Here is a 20,270-nt window from a genome sequence, read left to right on the forward strand (position 1 = left end):
AAAGAAGGAGTGAAGCATTCACATTTTGATCATCTGTCTTGAGTTTCATTTGTTCTAGGCATCTAGGGTAATTCAAGCATTTGGGCTAATAGCCACTTATCAATGAGTGCATACCATGTATGTCTTTCTGTGATTGGGTTAGCTCACTCAGGATGATATTTTCCAGTTCCAACCATTTGCCTACGAATTTCATAAACTCGTTGTTTTTGATAGCTGAGTAATATTCCATTGTGTAGATGTACCACATTTTCTGTATCCATTCCTCTGTTGAAGGGCATTTGGGTTCTTTCCAGCTTCTGGCTATTATAAATAAGGCTGCAATGAACATAGTGGAGCACGTGTCTTTTTTATATGTTGGGGCATCTTTTGGGTATATGCCCAAGAGAGGTATAGCTGGATCCTCAGGCAGTTCAATGTCCAATTTTCTGAACAACCAGGTTTTTTTATGTTTATTATGAATCTCATGAAGTTGGCAATGGAGATTGACCATCTTAGCTTCTTATAAAGGTCCGTAATGAAGGAACGTAGGGTCAGAGTTGGAATGGAATGATGGAGAGAGGGCCAGCCCTGACAAATTTAAAGATAATACAGTAATGGTTTTGAGTATGGTTGAAAGGGCTATGAGCCAAGGAAATGGTGCCAGCTCCAGGAGCTGCAAAAGACAAAGGAAACTTTCTCCCCCAGAGCCTTAAAAACTAATACATCCTTCACGTTAGCTGTGTGAACCTGATTCCTGGCCTCTCACCTTCAAAGTTGTAAGCTAACACATAGGTGCATTTTAAGTCACTGGGTCTGTGTGGTGATTTGTTAGAGAAGCAATAGGAAGCTAAAACAATATTATAAATAGTATTTGTATAATACTTAGAAGCACGCATGTGAAATATAGGTTTTAACTCAGGTTGGTTCTATATGCAGAGTATTAGCATGTGACTTTTTGAATCTCAGTGAACACAGAAGCAGCTTTGGTGAGCGTCAGTCTAGCAGGCTTCCCTTGGGAGTTGTTATTGCTGAAGGATTTTAGGTAACAAATAGGTATGTTGGTGAAGTTTCACTGACATACCCTTGACTATCTGTGTAAAATCAAAGTTGGATTTTATTTTATCATTTGTCAATGAAAACTCCCATGTAGGTGTGACACAAAGGCAAAAGATTCCAAGCCTGAAGAAAAGGTAGGAAGAAAGCTACAGACCTCAGCACAGATTCCTTAGTGAGACACGGCTCTACAAAGTCCTCATCATGCTCATCCCCACACCTCTCATGTCCTCTGACATCTTCCTTCCCAAGTGTGGAAGTAACGGGCCTGGTTCTTCTCTCAGAGCATACTACTCTACCTGCCAGAAAGCTTTGCCCTCTAGAACACACATCCTAAGCAAATGTTAGAGGCTATGACATATGCTCACACATGTAAGTGCGTGTTAGTGACATATTATGCACGAACCAGTGCCTCATGCTGCAGCTTCAATTCTTGTGAGGAATCCATGACCCTGTTTGTGAGGATATACTGATCTAGCTCGGGTGTTCTCATCCAGGAGTGATTTCAAGCCCCTAGGAAGTGCCCGGTGATGCCTGGAGGCACTATTGGTTGTCACAGGCAGGGGCACTGCAGAGTGCCAGCTATAATAGAGGACATCCCCATAGCAAGGAGTTACCTCACCTCCAGTGTCAATAGGTCAAATTTTGAGATACTGTTATCCACTGAGTAAGTCTGGCAAATACACAAAGCTATACTACAGTGGCAACCACGCACACATATCCTGCTGCAGTGTGCATGTATTCTCATACCATGTAAGGGGGTTTCATTCAATAGTGGGGGCTTGATGATAGTTGTCCTTGAGAGTTTATCAGTCATGTAGCAAGCCACCTTAACTCAAAGTCACTCTATTGGGGTTGCACGATAACAGGATTACTCAATGATGCCCAGTGATACATTCCTTGGGTTATGTCAGTCTTATTAAGTGTCCTATGATTGTGTGTGTGCTTTTTCTGGGGACAGTGAGTACGCTGACTGGCATGTTTCATCTGAGAACTGCTTGGCTACTACACTGGAAAGTTCACCAGAGGAATGAGCTGTATCTTCCAAGATCATTAGTTTTACTTGCATGAAGTGTTGGTGATCTTGCTTTAGATGCCGGTATGGGAGGGAGTTACCTCTAGTCACCGAGACAGCACTATTGGGTGAAGTATTTAGTGCAGGATGGAGACAAGTAGAGTAGCCTGTCCCTTTGCCAAGTGCCCTACCAGAATGCCCAGGCTGAAATCAGCGCAAGACAGAACCGTCAAGAGTACAGGAAACCTAGAATGACTTGGGGGTTAGGAGGAAGACAGCACTCTTAGTGTCTGGGACATAATTGTAGCTTTAATAAAGTATAAGTGTCTGGGCATCACAGTAGCATTTTGAAAGTGAACCCTTCAGTTTTCTTTTCCCAGGAGTGGCAAGGGTGGTTCTCACCCACATCCTAGATAAGAAGGCCATGTTGCAAGGGTAAGCCATTAAAGGTCTTCAGATAGGAGATGGTGCATCCTCATGAGTAGATCCAAAACAAAGGCTTTGATAAAAAAGGAAGAGGAAGATATAGGCATCAATACAGTAGGCACGGAGATAGATGGTGAACACTATCAGTCTCCTCCAGGAAGAAGAAGTTGGAACCCTCAAATTCCATATCTGTACACTAGTCACATCCTGGTTCAGATATAAAAGAGCAAAGTGGGGGAGGGCCAGAAAAATAGTGGAAAAAACCCTGGAATTAAATAAAGTGTGTACATGATTTGGATTTTTATCCAAGTAACAAAATGTAGGTTAAACATTTCTGTAGTTTCTAACAGACACAAAGATATGACCAGGGATATATAAGAAATGGCTCAAGGCAGAAGAAGCCCTGACCATTTATTAGTTCATTGGACTATGTAATCCCCAGCTGAGAAATTGGGTTGCAGCTTTTAGAATCCGGTGGAAATAACTTAATTTGTATGTTAGAGTGGAACTCACATTTCGTCTTTGTCTCACAGTTTGTTGGGGGCAAGTTTCCCCAAGTTCATTAAGTTTAATTGCTCTGTTTCTACTGTAGGGTAATGGCAGCTTACTGACATGGCTTTGTTAATGTGATAATAGTACTGGTCATGGAGCCTTGCACTACCCTGACTTGTCACCAAGGCCTATTGTGTGTGTGTGTGTGTGGGGGGTCTCTTTCCTATACTCTATGGCCCCTTAGCCTGGAAACCCAATAGTCTACACTGCTTTTTGTACCTTCTTTGACCAGCCCATTTGTTGTTGCCATTCCTCTTATGGGAAATGAATACAGCAGACCAAACATCAAGGCCTTTACGTTGGGATGTGTCACGCTTTGAATGTTTTCTGCAATTAGGTTCTAGAACAACGGGAAGCATGGCTAGGAAAATCCATTTCTCTCTGTGCAGTATTTTGATCCAGTTCCTAACTCAGGCCAGTTGCTTTGCCCACCAGTTGGCTTTGAGTCGCTGGCTGTGATGATGTAAGAATTGGGGATCACGCATGAGCATTTGTCACGGAAGATCATTTCTTTCGTGACGTTCATGTGCTCTCTTCCCTCTTCCCACCATCTCAGTATTAACCCTATTCCTTTCAGAAAACTGGGGATAGAGAAAAATCTCCAGAAACTGGTAGGGTGTGGCTGATTCATTGTTACTACTCACAAATGAATCTATAATCTACCACACACTGGAAAGATTTTTACAAACTGTCTTTCCGGCTTCTAGTCAGGCAGCCAGGCTCTGCATCCTAATCAGGAGAGCAATGCCATGCCAGTCACATGCTACAGGATAGGTTCCAGACACCCCCCCTCCCATTTCTCTATGCATCCTTCGGTGTCACAAAAGCATCCCACGTGCACATGGCTATGGTTTGATCATCTTGCATTCACCACTCGATTCAGGAAGATGGATTTTTGTTATGCAGCAATAGTGTTAGTGCAGTATAAACCTCGATGCAAAGCAATTGTGTTCTTGACTCAGTCAGCTAAGCCAAGTATAAAAAGCATAGAGAATAGATCTGAGGTAAGTTTAAAAGCACTGCTGTCAGAGAACTACTTGGTTACAGAGTTATCCCAAATGGCCATCTGCAAAGAATGAACTTGCTGTTGTCAAGGAAAGGTGAAGGGTTAGAATCAGAATGCAGAGAGAATCCTGTCCGTCTTGACTAGATTACAACCCCAGACTTTTAATAGCTTGGAAGGAATTGTGTCAGCAGCTCTCGAGGCTGAATATTGGTCGTGGCTATATCAGAATCCACAGGCATTTAGTTAGTAGCTAATATGCACGCTCAGTAAAAGTGATTGGAGGGAAACACGCATGCATCAGGAAGATGAGAGGCTTGTGTGTGCTTGTGGATAGCAAGGACTTAAGACACATTGAAGGACGTGAGTGAAGAAACTGGTAAAAGACTTTAAAGTACCTTTGCAAGGTAGACTGCAAAGGGCTGGAGTAAAGTTCTGTTACATCTCAGTATTCCCAAGAATGCAGTAAAGTTTATTTACTGCTCTTATTAATTTAGTGCTAGTTTCTGGGGTTTATTTTCCTAAGGTTCTCAGACTCTTTGCGAGCTCTAACCCATGGGCCAGCCACCCAGTAGACAGAAGTGAAAGATGGGGGATTATACGAGGAATTTTTGTTAACCAGGCCTCTGGATGTTTTGTATTATTTTCATTGATTAAAAATTAGCCACATGACCATGCCCTTCTACCAGGGGTCTGGAAATATTTGTTGTAAGTCAAAGGAAGCAGGGTTTGGTGTGTGGCTTCTATATTGCCTTTTGATTTGAAGAGGTTGAGCTTGGTACTCTATGAAGTGGTGAGCCATCCCTGGCCTTAGCAAGGAAGAGAGTGTGCTAACTGGTAATGAAGGTTTCATAGAGATACGGAGCCTTTTATCATCTTTAGAGCTATACCCTGAGCATATACATGGTAGGTAGCCTTCAACAAGGGTGGATAAAATAATGGAATGGTGGATAGTTCCTGAAGAGGAGTCCTTTATGTATGGATTTATCTAGAGTGAGTGAGTGGGAGAGAGTCAAAGTCAAGGAAACCAAATTGAGCCAAACATTAGGAAAAGAGAATGAGAGAGAGAGAGAGAGAGAGAGAGAGAGAGAGAGAGAGAGAGAAAACGAGAACGCCCAAATTAGAGTTCTCCATTAGTTCCTTCCCCTTGGGGTTAGGAAATCCAGCAGAAGAGGAGGAAGAGTTGTAGGAAATAGGAAATAGAGGGGCTGAGGACACCAGGAGAATGAACCCCATAGAACCAACTTAATAGGGCCCTTAGGGGCTCACAGACACTGAAGCAGTAATCATGGAGCCCGCATGGGTATGAGCTAGGCCCTCAATGAACATGTTATTGTTAGCTTGGTGTTCTTTAAGACACCTTAACAGTAGGAGTAGGGAATGTGTGTCTCTGACACTTTTGCCTGCTCTTAGGATCCCTTCCCCCCTACTGGGTTGTCTCACCAAGTCCAGATATGAGGGCTGTGCCTAGTTGTATCTTGTTCTGCTGTGGTCAGTTGATATCCTGGGGAGGTTTCCTTTTTTTTTTCTCACAGGGATCAGAGGAGTGTATGTGGAGAAGAGAGAAAGTGTGTCAGGGGTGAGGGGAGGATTAGGTGTAGAGGGGCGAGGGGGAAACCGAAGTCATGAAGATCTGACAGAGCCTGAGGTAACCAGTTACCAGAGCATATGCTCATTTATGACATGTTTACTTCTGCTATTTTAAACCAGTTAGTTCATTGTTTAGCCACAGGTTGTAGTTCTACCAGGATCTCCTCTGAGCTGACAGTGTAGAAGCAGGTTGTGAGCTGCAAGTGTGTTCCTAGCAAGGGCAGCCACTTTCTTTGGAAGAGCTAACTGGAGTTAGCCTGGGGACTTGGGCTGTGCCATAGGACTGCAACCCAAACAAAATAAAACTTGACTAAGCCCGCAAACCCAGACTGGAGTTCAAGTTACTTTAACAGACTCTAGGGAAACACAAAGTACGGTTGTATTAGCTATGCAAAACTTGCTCTTTGACCTTACAGCAAGGGAAGTTACCGGTGCACACATAATCTTCTGCCAGCAGTGCAAAGTGTTGGACACGTTGACTTTTAGCGATTATGCAATAGTTTAAAACTTTTAATTTTAAAATATACTTTAAAAATAGATGCTGATCCAACAAGAACAGAGGCTATCAATGAAAAGACTGTGCTCTTTGCACACCTAAGGGAGGCCAGCACACAGACAGCCTTGTGCGGCCAGAGAGTTAAAGTTTTAGAGACGGCTCACAGATGAATTTCTTAGAAATCAAAAGCAAGGGTCAGCACCGTCCTACCCTCCCTCCGGAGGTAACCTCTGTGTCTCATGCATAAGCTGGGTCCATGTCAGGGGCTTGCTCAGACTCGTGTTACTCACCTCTGAGGTCTGATGATAGATCTCTAAGTTCAGGTTTATGCAGAGTTGAGGGAGAGCTCTCAGAGCAAACTACAGTTCTTGGGAGATTTTTAACGATCTTGGTCTGGAAATAATATAAAAGCGGGAGTGTATTTTGCGGTATTTTTGAATGTTTTGTATTGGTTTAGGGAACAATCCAACATTAGAGAGGCTTAAAAATAACAAATCTTTTAAGATTTAACATGACTTCTCTTATTAGTTTTCTCCACCCAAACAAGCAAACAAACAGTAATAATAAAAATGACTTGAACAACCAGGAAACACAGAAACAAAGGACAGGGTAGCGTAGGGTGGGGAGAGGCAAAGCAAAAAGCATCTTCTACTCATGCAGACACATCTAGGTGGGTAAGAGGAAATGCTGGCAACTTGGTCTTTCCATCAAAGGACCAGGACCCTTTGAAGCCTAAGTTTCTCTTTTACCAAGGCCTCTTGAGATATGAGGCGGTAGAAAGCTCTAAGTACATTAGTTTGTTTTCTAGCTTAAAACTAAGAGAACCCAGTCTTAGGGAGCAAGGACACTCTGGGTAAGTGAAGTCCTGGGAGAATATCCAGAGCATGGCTATGCCAAGGACGGACGCCAGAGCCTCAGAGCCATTGAGGAATGGCAAAGTGCTACCCCTACCCCCAACTCGTGGGGGTGGGATGGGGTTGAAGCTTATTAGGAAATAGCAGAGTCTCCCCTTCTGGTTTGTGTTAGGGTATTGATAGTGTATGCAGAAAGTGTCTATTATGGTTTTCTGCCCTGGAATATTTATGGTCTGAAGATGGCTCCTCTACAGAGACTGCTCCTACTGAGACTAGTTGAGGCTGTCTGCTTGATCCAGCTATACTCCACAGACATGCCTCCTTGTTTATGTATACGAACCCTACCTTCCTGTTCAGCTGTATACAGTAATCCCACTTCCCTACTCAACTGTATACCACAAACACATAGTTTTTCTAGAATCTAGACAACCTGGTTCCAGCCCTTCTGTGTCAGGCTATTCATCTATCTATCTTTTCATCATTTCTTCACTACCCCTGTCGGATCTGTCTTAGAGGCCAAGCAAGGACTTGTTACCTGTTGATCTATTTACCAAATTTACTTCTCAAAAATAAGACTTTCTTCATAAAGTTCATTAAGGGATTTGTGTTGCATTAGGACAGTCTTAATGTGAGCTCTGGGGTTTGCAGATGTGAACTAACTGGGAATCATTTTGAACATTCAGCTTTCTGAACATTCAGCTGTAACTCACTGACACACCGTGATCCAGAGTGACGGGAGGAGTCTTTATCTCTGCCTTCCAGAAGAAACATAGAGAGTGATAGGCAGAGAAATGGGGAGGGTCAAGAGGATGAGACAGAGTGTCGGGGATAAGGAAAGGATTCTTCGTGTTTGAAGGATGGAATACACAAAATATCCAAAGCCTTCAAAGCTTCCAATACAGGCCTCAGAGGCTCTACAGTTCTTCCAGTATCACAATTACAACCTTATAACCACTAGTTAAACCAGTGACTGTTCACCAAACAGTGAAATGGTCCCCCTGCACACTGTCTTCCAGAGAATCCACCTTAGCAGCTGGGCTCCCTCCTCTGGTCAAACTCTCTTTGGGCCATCCTCCAACATCCGAAATCTGAGGCCGAGGGTGAACGCTTATTGTAGGAAGATGTCTGTAGAAAGATGGGATCAAAGAGATTTAAAAATCTCAGCAATTAGGACCCCTTTGCTTAGTCAGGGGATGGGTGACAACAGGTAGTGATCATCAGAACAGTCCCCACATCTTGGAGCCACTTGCAACTGGTGGCCTGTTTTTGTTGTTGTCTTTGTTTTACGTTTCTTTACTTAAACTGAGGTTTCATATCCTAGAAAAACAAAACAAAACAAAAAACAGAGATTGTCGGTTAGCATAAGTGTATGCCAAAGCAAGGCTTGAGAATGGAAATGATGAAGAAAAGTGTGTGGGTTTTCGGAAAGGATGCTGCCTGCAACCATTAGTCAAGGGTTGTCTTTTCATAGTTGTGATCTGTAAGGCCTACAGGAAGCAGGAAAGAAATGCTTGGCCGGGGGTGGGGTGGGAGTGGGGGAGTCCCAGGCTCACACTCACGCTGAACAGTCAGTACAGGGACCAAAGACTAAAGAACGGCCTTGTGTCTGTTCTAGACACCCTAGTTGTATCACTTGTGTGCACTGACTTTTCTAAATATGCTTTTTTCTCTCTCTCTTTTCTTAGGGAGGCAGGACACAGTGCGTGAGAGAAGTCTGTCCCATTCTCTCTTGTCCCCAGCACCTTAGTCACACACCCTCAGGACAGTGCTGCCCTAAATGTTTGGGTGAGTGACAGTTTTCAGGTTGAAGAACAATGTAATTTCTTCTCTAAGCTTCTGCCAAGTGTACGTGTGTGTGGAGTCGGGGCCTGGTAGTGACAACTTCTTCTAACCGTGTGACTAAGTCTCGGCTCTAACGTGAGGTCTGCTTAGAAGCTGCTCTCCCACCGTTGGCTTCCATCGTTTCGGGAGCATGGGTGCAGTTACAACCTGCTAGTGTCCGGTGGGTTGACAATGGTGCTAAAGAAGGAATCTAGCTGGACACATGACTGTTAGAGCATGGTGTAAAGGCATTTTGAAGTAAGTGTATGGAGGATTGTAGGCTAGAATTACCTGGGAGTCAAAAGTACCTGGAAGAGTAGGATCCCAGGAAGTGAGAAGCTTGGAATGGCCAGCAGTTGCTTGGAATGATGCATGATGGGAGAATATCTGTTATCACATTGAGTTTTGACCACAGACTGCACGTGGCTTATATGGTTTTTATCATCGCGTCTTCTCAAGAAGCTAAGAAACATAGCTACTGAAACCAGAACTCTCACGTGCCATACAGGCACAGTTATTAGTTTTAATCCCCTTAGAAGAAGTTATTTCTCTAATCCAAAGAGATGCTTAGGGAAGCAGATCACCTCCGGCTTGAATCTTGCTGATTGTCTCTCTGGACCGCTGAATTATTTTGTGATGGTTTTCACCTCTCTCTGTCTCCAGCAATCTTTATGTACTATGATACAATTGAATCAAGGCTTGTGAAGCACATTTCGCTGAAGGTTTGCAGCCGGCAAGTGGGATTGTTTTGCAGAGGTGTGGAATGGATGTCTTAGAAAGCAATCCTAAGCTTCCTAGTTCACAGAAGGCCTTGATTGTTTTGTCTTTGGGAGATTTTCACTGATTGTATCATTGATTTGGCTTCAGCCCTCGACTGTTCAACTCCTCTCCTCTCTCTCCCCTTTCATGCACAATTTGCTTTTCTTGACTTATTTTCTCCCTTCATAGATTATCACAACTCCAGTTTAGCTTCTTTCTATAACCAAACTGCCAAATAACGGCATTAGTGTTACACTGTTTTCTCCTCTTCTCAGGCATCCTACTGCGATTTCATCTAACAATGCTAGACTTTCTTTCTTCCTTCCTTTCTTTCTTTCTTTCTTTCTTTCTTTCTTTCTTTCTTTCTTTCTTTCTTTCTTTTTTTCTCTATCTCTCTCTCTTTCTTTCTTTTTTCTCATTGCAATTTTTTTCTCCATCTTTATTAAATTGGGTATTTCTTATTTACATTTCAAATGTTATTCCCTTTCCCAGTTTCCAGGCCAACATCCCCCTATCCCCTTCTATGTGGCTGTTCCCCTCCCCATCCTCCCCCCATTACCGCCCTCCTCCCAAGAATCTTGTTTACTGGGGGTCCAGCCTTGGCAGGGCCAAGGGCTTCCCCTTCCACAATGCCAGACTTTCTATTTCATGCACTAACTCATACTTCTAAGTGAATATGGAATAATTAGAAGAACAGGAGAGTCTTGTTAAATGCACTGGGTTAAAGACATTTTCATGTCCTTGTGCTTCAATGTTTGCCTGTCCGCATGTGCTGCCCCGAATTGAAACCAGTGAGGTAGATACTGCCAAGCTGAGGGCATGGTGGAACCCGTGCCATGGAAACGGGAGTTCATCACAGAGGAAGAGGTGATTGCACATGGCCTTGCAGATAATAACACGATTAAAGCTTTGAAGCAAATGCTGTTGGTATCCTGAGACTAGTTAGACGTTTCTCACACAAGCAATGGCTGTTGTACTTGGGACACGTTTACCGTTCACTTGTGTTTTTAAAGTAGACTACAAAAAGCACAGTAAGTTTTCAGAAAAGTAAAGATCCTAATTCTGCCAAGTGTGACCTTTTTCTTCTTTGTACTAAACCAGAGTGGAGTGATGGAGAAATGGCTTAAATCAAGCTGGCCAGCCAGCCTCTGAACCACTCCCTAGCATGTTTCATGTTGGGCCATGATGAGTATGGGATTAAAGGGAGATTTTGTGTTCTTTCCTGGTGAGAAGAAACATATCCTCACAACAACAAAAGCAACAAAACAGATAAAAGCAAACACCAGGAAACTTTCTGGTTGCTGAGAACCGAATGTGATTCTTCTTCTGGATGATTGGATACTGACTTGATCTTAGGTTTTTCTCTTGACCAGGACGCCTGCATATGGAATACCTCTGCCACTTGAATTGCACAATTTCCTTCCTCCCTTTGCTCATTTTCAATGGAGCATCTCATCAAAGTCAGGATACACAGAGCAGTCAGTTTCCAAGACACCTCTCCATATGGCTTAGCCCAGGATAATGCTGAAATGACATCACCACTAACGAGTCTAATAGTTATCAGCTGCCATCTGCTGGGAGTTTCGATAAGAGGCAGGCACTTTGCTAAGATTTATATCCATAATTCTAGGTGTAATTTACATTTTGTGAGGAGTAATTTAAGGCAATGATCACATCTAATTCACGAAATCACTCGCAGTGCCTGTTCAGGATCAATCAGTAGATCAATCAATTCATAGATCCTTCCACCATATATTCTCTGCCCACTCAGCAATCTAGCCATTGCTGCAGCAGTATTGAGTAATAATAGTACAGGCAGAAGCCCGTGCAATGATCGAAAAGAACCAGGAAGTCTAAGAGATGGAAGGACGTCTGGTGAGGCAAGGTAGACTCCAATGTAGACTCCAAGCGTGAATAAGACGTATTTGAATTGATTTATAAACAAGATTCTACACAGAAGCATTATAATTTTATTTATTTTTGAGACAGAGTCTTGCCATGTAGCCCAGGCTGGTATTGAACTTGTGTCCTTCCTGTCCCTTCTTCTCAAGTACTCGGACTATTCGTGTGTATCGCCATGCCCAGCTCTTCATAAAGCTTTGTATTTATTTTTAAATTTTGTATATTTAAGAATGTTGTGCAGTGTGTTTTATTCATATTCACCCACCTTCCACAACTCTTTCCAGATTAACGTTCACCTTCCCTAGACACTCACCTTCATGCCCTAAACAAAGCAAAGCAAAACAAAATAACAAAAACACAAAATAAAACCCAAAATATTTTTGGTTGTGGGGTTACAAACCAACTCTCCTCCCAACAGCTAACAAATTACAATAAGTTCTGGATGGGGTGGGATTTCTCACCCAGCTCCCACCTCCACGCTGAGATTGGGTGTGATGTGCGCTTGTGCAGGTCTTGTGTATGCTGTCACACCTGATGTGAACTCATGGGCAGCTTCCTGACTTCCCACAAGACACTCTTTCCCTAGAGTCACTCACCCCCTGTTTTTCACACTCTTATCTTCTGAAACAAGCCCTGAGCCTTGGGAGGAAGCACTATAGTATATAGCATATCTCACTCACAGAGGAGCAGTCAACGGTCTCCAAGTTTCTGGGCCTTGGCTACGTGTGAGTCTCTGCTGATCACTTCCTACTGCAGTTAAGGTTAGCTGACGAGGGTTAGGGTTACAGACGCCTTGATACGGGCACAATGATTAATCGTCAGAAGCCGACTTACCAGCTTTTAGCAAAATAATAATGGTAGACTCTCTTCCATGGCCTATAACCTGTGTAGCCATGGGTTTTCGGCTCGACAACGGTGCCAGTTATGAGGTTCATGTTGTAGAGTATGACAGAAATTGAGTCAGGAACTGCTTGGTTACTTCCACAATGTCATAACAATATAGCTCCAGTGGGGCAGGCTTGCCAGGCCAGTCATTAACGTAGCTGGCCCTCTTCACAGCTGGGTAAGAGTGATGAGGAGCTTCCTCCTCTGGTAATGTGGGTAACACCTTCCAGCGCAAAGCCAACAAGTAGGAACGACGTCAGCACTAGCTTGCTTTGTCATGTTTCATGACTCAAGGCTATGGTGTCGTCAACAATAGTCTTCAAGTTCTAGAGGGTAACCAACAGCCCGGGGTAATAAATGGCCTGCACTGCTTGGCTGTGGGCTGTAGGCTTAGGACATCAGCTGTCAACGACTCCACAATAAGCAACTCGTTCTTGGCAGGGGTCTTTGTATTATGTTAGGCTTTAGTATACAATGGAGGCATTATTTTTTGGTCATAGGGCAACCCCCCCCCCAATCTCTTGTCTATGTATGTGTTTGTATTTGTGTGTTGTGTGTGAGTGTACAGAGTTAGATTACCATATTACTTTTTCAAAAGACTTTTGTGCTATTAATTCCTCCCCATATTTACTGCCCTCCCCCCCACTACCCCGAGTTAACCTTTCCCATTCCATTATTTCCTTTTAATACTTTGAGCACATCAGTGTAAGTTTGTACCGATGTGTTCTGTCTCTTTCCACTTGAAAGTCCCACACTATGGCCTCTTAGTAATTTTTGGAACTCTATGTCCATTCCACATGAAATATAAGTATCTGAAGACTCAAAGCTAGCGTGTGCCCATGAGAGAAGACAGGAGACCTTTGGCTTTCTGGGTTTGTGTCATCTCATTGAGAATGATAATTTCCAGCTTCATCCATTTGCTTGAAGTCTTCATTTCTGTTAACAGCTGGATAATATTCCCTTGTGTAAATATGCCACATTCTCTTTATCCAACTATTAGCTGATGAATGAATGAATGGATAGTCTGTCTCCATTGTATGGCCATTGTGAACAGAGCAGTATTGAGCATGAATGAGCAGACATTGTTATATCAGGATATGAATTCCTTTTGGAATACACTTGAGTTGACCCTATGATAGATCTGTTTTCAGCTTTTTGAGGAACTTCCAAACTCATTTGTACTAATAACCACAGCAATTTGTATTCTCACCAGCAGTGAGTAACTGTTCCCCCTTCCTTACAGCCAAGCCAGTATTTGTCCCTGTTTAGTTATGCCTTTGTTTCTGCTGTTGTCTGTTCATTTGATATTTGTTGTTCTGGCTGGGGTAGGGTGAAATATAAAAGCAGTGTTTAATTGGCATTTCTCTAATGGCTAAAGATGTTGAACATTTTAAAACATATTTCTTAACCATTTGTGCATCATTACTTGAGAATTTTCTGTCTGGTTCTATGCCCCATTTTTTAATTGAGTGGTCTGGTTCTTGGTGTTATTTTTTGAGTTATTTGTATATTGTAGATACTAATCCTTTGTCAAATACATAGATGGAAAAGATTTCTTCCCATTCTTTGGGATGCCTCTCCCCACAAGTGATGGCATTTGCTGAATATCAACAGCAATAAAAATGATAGAAGTATACAAATTTATGAAAGCTAAGTAACTGAAATTGGGTAGAAGAAAAAATCAAAAGGGAAGGATAAAATTTCGCAGAATTGAATAAAAATACAAACAGCATATTGAAATCTAAAGGGCTTTATTTATTTATTTATTTATTTATTTTTATTGACTGATTGTAACTGACTGACATTGGCCATGTTTGTGTTCAGTTGTAAAATACTTGTGGTACATATAAAGTATGGGCAAAGTCAACCAAGTCATAATTATCAAACTACTCCAGAGAAGCAGAGTTTTACTTTGCTTCTCAAGGGTAGATGTGTATCTCTGATGGACTGATAGAATAATGTTCAATTTGTGAAAAATCACTAACATCGTTGCTATACTAAATATTTTTAAAACTGGTTAGAGATATTTCTTACACTATAGTGTTCTAAAACTAAGACATGTCTTGGCAGATGTAATTATAATGGCATGGGTCAATCCATGTGATTCAACTAATGGTTTTCTATCCCTTCCTTCCTTTCTTCCTCCCTCCCTCCCTCCCTCCCTCCCTCCCTCCCTCCCTCCCTCCCTCCCTCCTCCCTCCTCTCCCTGCCCCATTCCCTTTCTTCCTTCCTTCTATCTTTTCCTCCCTTCCTTCCTTTCCTTTTTCTTTTTTTTCCATGAGAAGAGGTTTAATGAGAGAAGAAGAGTAGAAGAGGGGAGGAACAAAGGCTGGCCATGAGCACGTGGAGAGAAGGGAGGGGATGGGGAGACAAGGGACAGGGAGGGACAAAGAAGGCACAGGAGCAGAGAAGAGAAGAGTAAGAGTAAGAGCAAGAGACCCTTTTATTTTTCTTAAGACAGGGTTTTTCTGTGTATCTCTGGCTTTCCTGAAAACTCACTCCATAGATAAGAACTCGGAGTTCTGACTCCTGAGTGCTGGCACAAAGACAGTACTACTACCCCCTGACCCAACTAATGGTTTTCTGCTGCTCTAGAGTAACATCAGAGGGATTCTTAGCAGAATACTCGGGGAGGGGATTGATTTATATGTTTCTGTAAATTAAAACATCTCAAGATGTGTTTGGGAACATGAGAATTATGTGTATTAATTAGGATATTAATAATGGTGATGGGTTATGGAGATATTTCAGTGGGTAGCAGTACTTGCCATGCAAGTATGAGAACAATCATTTTTTTTTTTGTTCTTTTTTTCGGAGCTGGGGACCAAACCCAGGGCCTTGCGCTTCCTAGGTAAGCGCTCTACCACTGATCTAAATCCCCAGCCCCGAGGACAATCATTTAAATATTCAGAGCCCAGGTGGTAAATAGACTCACATGTGGGTAGTTTACAATCCCATCTTGTGGCAGTAGAGACAGGGGACCACTAGAAGTGGCTTTCTACACTAGTCCAATCATTGAGTTCTGGATACAAGTGAGAGAACATGCCATAAAATGGAGATAAATCAAGAAAGACACCTGATGTCAGGCCATGGCATCCAAACATGCATGTACATACACATGCACACACATAAATGTACACACACACACACACACACACACACACACACACACACACACCCCACACAGCACACACACCTGCATCTACACACGTGCAGTATGCAGATACGCTCATACACACACACACACACACATGCCCACCACACATACAGATAGAAGCCAAGAAAGCATAATGATTATGGGTAATTTTGTCTAATCATGGGCTATTTTTTGGTTGCATCCTTTATCATGACCATTACAGATAGAGATCATGACAGGGGCCAGTGGTTGTTGATGCCATGTAATGGGTGAAGTCAGAGAGCCCAGAATGATCACACCCAAGGTCATGAAGGAGTCTATCTACGAGATCCAAAGCAGACCTCACTGTTGTCTTCTGATGTCTGGCCAGTGTTTTACTCATGATGAGACCCAGTTGATTTAGCTCTGGTTCTGCTCTGAATCCTTGACCTTTCATAGAAGAAAACAAGTTTTTCTTACCTCCCATTAGTTCTCTTTCCAACAACTGTAATTGTAAGAGCAGCATTTAATATGCCTGTGGACATTCTGAGCCTACTGATAAAGATTCCATCAGTCCTACTAATGCCGAATATTAATCTTCCATAAAAGAAAGAGGAATGTGGCCATAAATTGCTCAGTGAACATGAATTATTGGTTTTTAACTTAGTCTTTAATTAAAGTAACATTTCAGAGATGGTTGCATGTTGTCTTGTGAGTAGAAACTCCAGTGGTGAGAGGAATAAATCAGATCATATCCTTTTTCTGGGATGGGAGTGTGTTGGCTCCTCATCCATCAGTCCAGTCCTCACCAAAGCAGGATATGGCACATGGAATTGGAGTTACCTTTTATGTACCTTGAAATAAGTTTCCTTTTATGCCTTTGTGTCATTTCTTTCCAGATCTCATGTGTAAACCTATTTAGACCATCAGAATAAAACATTGACCAGGTAGCTTTTAAACAGCAGAAATGCATTTCTAGAGCCTGGGAAGTCCAAGAACAAGGTTCCTACAGATTCTTTGAGATTTTTCTTCATAGCTCATTTATGTTCCTTTTTGTGTTCTTCAAATCAGGGGTGTTGCAGTGTTTCTGGGGTCTGTTACGTAAAGACATTTTAGTGGGAATTCTGCCCTATGGGCTAATCACCTCCCAATACTCTCGCCTGCTAATGTTATTGTTTGGTGGTTAGGTTTCAGTGTCTGAGTTTTGTGGGAACGTGATTATTCAGACCATAAGAGATGCCACTTCATGATAACCCTTAGGATATCTTAATTTTTCTAACTGATGCCACATTGGGAGAGGATATTACTCGTTAAGATACAGCAGAGTTAGACTCAAATGTCTAGAATTCACCATGTTGTGCTGAAATGAGCCTAACTTCATGTGAGGCTCATTGGGGTAAGCAGATAGTAATGGTTCACTAATCTGCAAAGTTTATTGTGGAATTAAACTTTGATACTATGGCTTTTCACGTTGATAATTTTTAGGGACCTCCTGGTATACCTGACCAAAGGCTCTATTTTTGTACATCACATTTACCTGGTCTTGTGTGATTGTAATATAATGTGATGTAATTATCAATGACAAGGTGGTAAAAATGGGATATGTCTGGCTTCTGTCTTGCTTACATTTTGCTTACTCTTGTGTTTCTATAGGCCAGAGGAAAGTATTTGACCTTCCTTTTGGGAGCTGCCTGTTTCGCAGTGATGTTTATGACAATGGAGCCTCATTTGTCTATGATAACTGCACAGTATGCACTTGCAAGGTAAGGGGGTTCTTGGGGCTGTGGTGCTGTCCAATGGGCTTAGATTACAGTACAACTGTAGGCAAATGTGATAGCATTTTGCTCCTCAGGAGGAACCATTGTCAGTGGCATCTGAAGAGTATACTCATACTCAAGGTTATGAAGAAGATCCAGAAGCCATCCTAAGGATGGCTACAATCAAATACAGATAGTCGTGTTCTAGGGAATCTACCTATCTGAGGTGAATTCTGTAGCACACCTGGCAGTGAAAATAACTTCAGTTGTATGCAAGGGAAGAAAAAGGCATGGTTTTATAGTTCACTACAGAGATAAACCTGATCAATTTCAAAGCCCATGGAAACTCTTATGAGGTGATGCCTGTATTCCATGGTTTGCATGATCCCATGTTAAACATACAACTCCTGCTGTACATGCTGCTTTCTATAAAGACACAGAGCAACACCTTGTGAACCTGGTCTCCATGCCCATGACATCACATTCACACTGACATCTCACAGGCCAGTTTTCTCTTGAAAGCTGAAACGAAGCCTTTGTTGAAACATGTCACCTTCATGGTTCTCCTGCATGAGGGATTGCCCTTTTGCCCACAAATGAGAGCTAATTATGCTATCATTTACACCATTTGGGGTTTTCAGGAAATCTAGGGCTTTGAGACATAATCAGGCACTGTGTCTCAGTCTTCCAGGGGAACTGGAATGAATGCTTTTCCTGAACTTGTCAGGGGCTTATCATAACGTGAGTTCATAGACATTTTCGGGAAAGTCAATACATGATGAGTCAGGTATGTCTTAATTACTGCTCTATTCCTGTGAAGAGACACCACAAACAAGGCGACGCTTATAAAGGCATTTAGTGTCATGCTTCCTTAGTTTCAGAATGTTAGTTCACTATCATCATGGAGGAAGGCAGGCAGGCATGGAATTGGAGCAGTAGCTGAGAGCTTTATATCTAAGAGGGAGGGAAGGATGGAAGGACAGAGAGAGGAGGAGGGAAGGGTAGGGAAGGAGGAAGGGAGGGAGCGAAGGAGGGAGAGAGAGAGAAAGAGAGAGAGAGAGAGAGAGAGAGAGAGAGAGAGAGAGAGAGAGAGAGAGAGAGAGAGGAGAGAGAGGCTAAGTCTGGATGAATTTTTTTTTTATTCTTTTTTTCAGAGCTGGGGACTGAACCCAGGGCCTTGCGCTTGCTAGGCAAGTGCTCTACCACTGAGCTAAATCCCCAACCCCCTGGATGAATTTTTTAAATTTCAAAACTTAACCCCAGTGACACACTTCCTCCAACAACACCATGCCCCCTAATACTTTAATTTTTCTCAAACAGTTCATGTACTCAGGACTAAACATGCAAATATATGAGTCTAGAGGGGGCATTTTTATTTAAACTACCACAGATGGGATTTGTTATATCAACACCCCCTTCCTATTTGTTTAGAGCATCCCGATGTAACAGACTCACTCAAGGTTCTTCTTGATTTCTACAGCAGGTTGGGAAAACCAAACAAGCTCTATTATGTAAAAAATGAAAGAAAGGCAGGAAGAAGGGAATCTGTTGGCCAATACTGATCTGGAATTCCTTGTCCCACGGAGAAAGAATGCTGGGGTCTTGAGCATGAAGTTAGAGGCCAGTAGAAGCAAGTCTGGGAGTGTGCCACATCCTTATCTGTTATAGCTATTAGTCAGGAAGCATGTATTGAAGGGGATGGAAAGTGTTTTCATACGACATTAAAGCATGGTGGTAGGAGAGCATGACTTAGAGCCATCATGGATTATTAATAGAGGGCTGGGAAGGTTGTATAGGAGAGGAGAAAATCATTTTTAATTTTTAGTCTGCCTTGCCTTGGTGTCTCTAGGACTCTACAATGGTTTGTAAGAAAAAATGTTCCCACCCGGGTGTCTGTAATACTGATGAGGATGCCTGTTGTGAAGAGTGTCTCCTCCGGGTGCCCCCTGAAGATGTCAAAGTATGCAAGTTCGGTAGCAAGATTTTCAGGGTACGTATGAGATAAGCTATTACAGTGTCATGAGCTTGTGGGAGCCATCATATTACAATGACTGTTCAAAAGCTCTGGACATAATGCAGATTAGAATTTTATATAATTTATACATTTAAAAACACACATGCATATTTGATATATTAATTTGCAAATGCATATATATGTGTATATATATTTATATTTATAAAATCAAGGACATGGACCATTCCACATGTCAGTGTTATTGGTCTTTCTACATGTGATCAGCCAGTGCCTAAGGCGCTGCTGAGCATGCCAAATGGCTGGTATAGTTATGGTGCCCAATCGACTGAGAGCATACCATTTACTTGGGAATGCTAAGTCTACTTTGTCAAGATCATGGCTATGGCGAGATCCTGATGGATCTAAAACTTGGTGCTTTCAGCAGCATTTCACAACTTTCTCTTTTAAAAAAGGCTCAACTAGAAGGTGTTCTCATGAGGATGTTTACCATGTAAATGACCAGTATAAGTTTGAAGGTCGAGCTCCAAGGTACTCAAAGGGCTGCTTACTGACCTTCCAACAGGGCCTGACATGTGTGCCTCATTGTTTTACAGTGATATTAAGTGGAAAACTATGTAGTAACCATTTGGCTTCAGGAAGCCAGTGTTGGCTTTGTTCAGACTATCTCCCTTCTCGTATCTGCTACGGTTTCCTTAAAGATGAGGGAGACTTTGTACCAAAAAACTGCTTGATGATACCGTGAGCACCTAGAATCTTAATGTCATGTCAGATGTGGAAGCTCCCTCAGGGTTCCTACCCACTGACATGATTGGAGAGAGGTCTGAATTCTTATGGACCCTGCAAGAAAGAGGAAGATGTATTATGTCCATAAGGAGAGGGCAAGACAGCAAGCTTTCAGAGACACTCATATAAACTACTCTTTATTCAAAGTCACCATTTGGGCTCAGAGCACCAAGATAAAACAAACTTCTCTCATACTAATGCTTTGGACAAAACACTTTCAAGCCACTTTCTAGAAAGATGGTCTTTTAGTAACTGAGGTTAAAGTACTTTTCAGAGATTGGGGGCCCTGGGAATGTTTGCTTATA

The 20,270-nt window shown here is 42.4% G+C and overlaps 1 protein-coding gene and 1 long non-coding RNA gene across 4 annotated transcripts in view; one reads left to right on the forward strand and one right to left on the reverse strand.

The window, feature by feature from the left end:
- Bmper (BMP-binding endothelial regulator) overlaps positions 1-20,270 on the forward strand; it is a 248,005-nt gene that overhangs the window by 123,939 nt on the left and 103,796 nt on the right. Inside the window, 3 exon segments of one of the 2 annotated variants that reach the window (NM_001135799.1) lie at positions 8,654-8,753; positions 17,104-17,213; positions 19,057-19,197. In NM_001135799.1, the coding sequence (NP_001129271.1) occupies positions 8,654-8,753; positions 17,104-17,213; positions 19,057-19,197 (351 nt within the window). 2 annotated transcript variants of the gene reach the window in all.
- Positions 2,335-9,150, reverse strand: LOC134480002 (uncharacterized). 2 transcript variants are annotated; one of them, XR_015627078.1, is made up of 5 exons: positions 9,098-9,150; positions 8,202-8,285; positions 7,994-8,093; positions 6,405-6,507; positions 2,335-2,546 (listed from the first exon to the last, which is right to left on the reverse strand). It is a non-coding gene; the product is annotated as an uncharacterized LOC134480002 (long non-coding RNA). The 2 variants fall into 2 exon arrangements; XR_015627077.1 differs by having other exon boundaries at positions 9,081-9,143.

This window comes from Rattus norvegicus, chromosome 8 (assembly GCF_021556685.1).
Source record: "Rattus norvegicus strain SHRSP/BbbUtx chromosome 8, alternate assembly SHRSP_T2T, whole genome shotgun sequence".
NCBI classification, from domain to species: domain Eukaryota; kingdom Metazoa; phylum Chordata; class Mammalia; order Rodentia; family Muridae; genus Rattus; species Rattus norvegicus.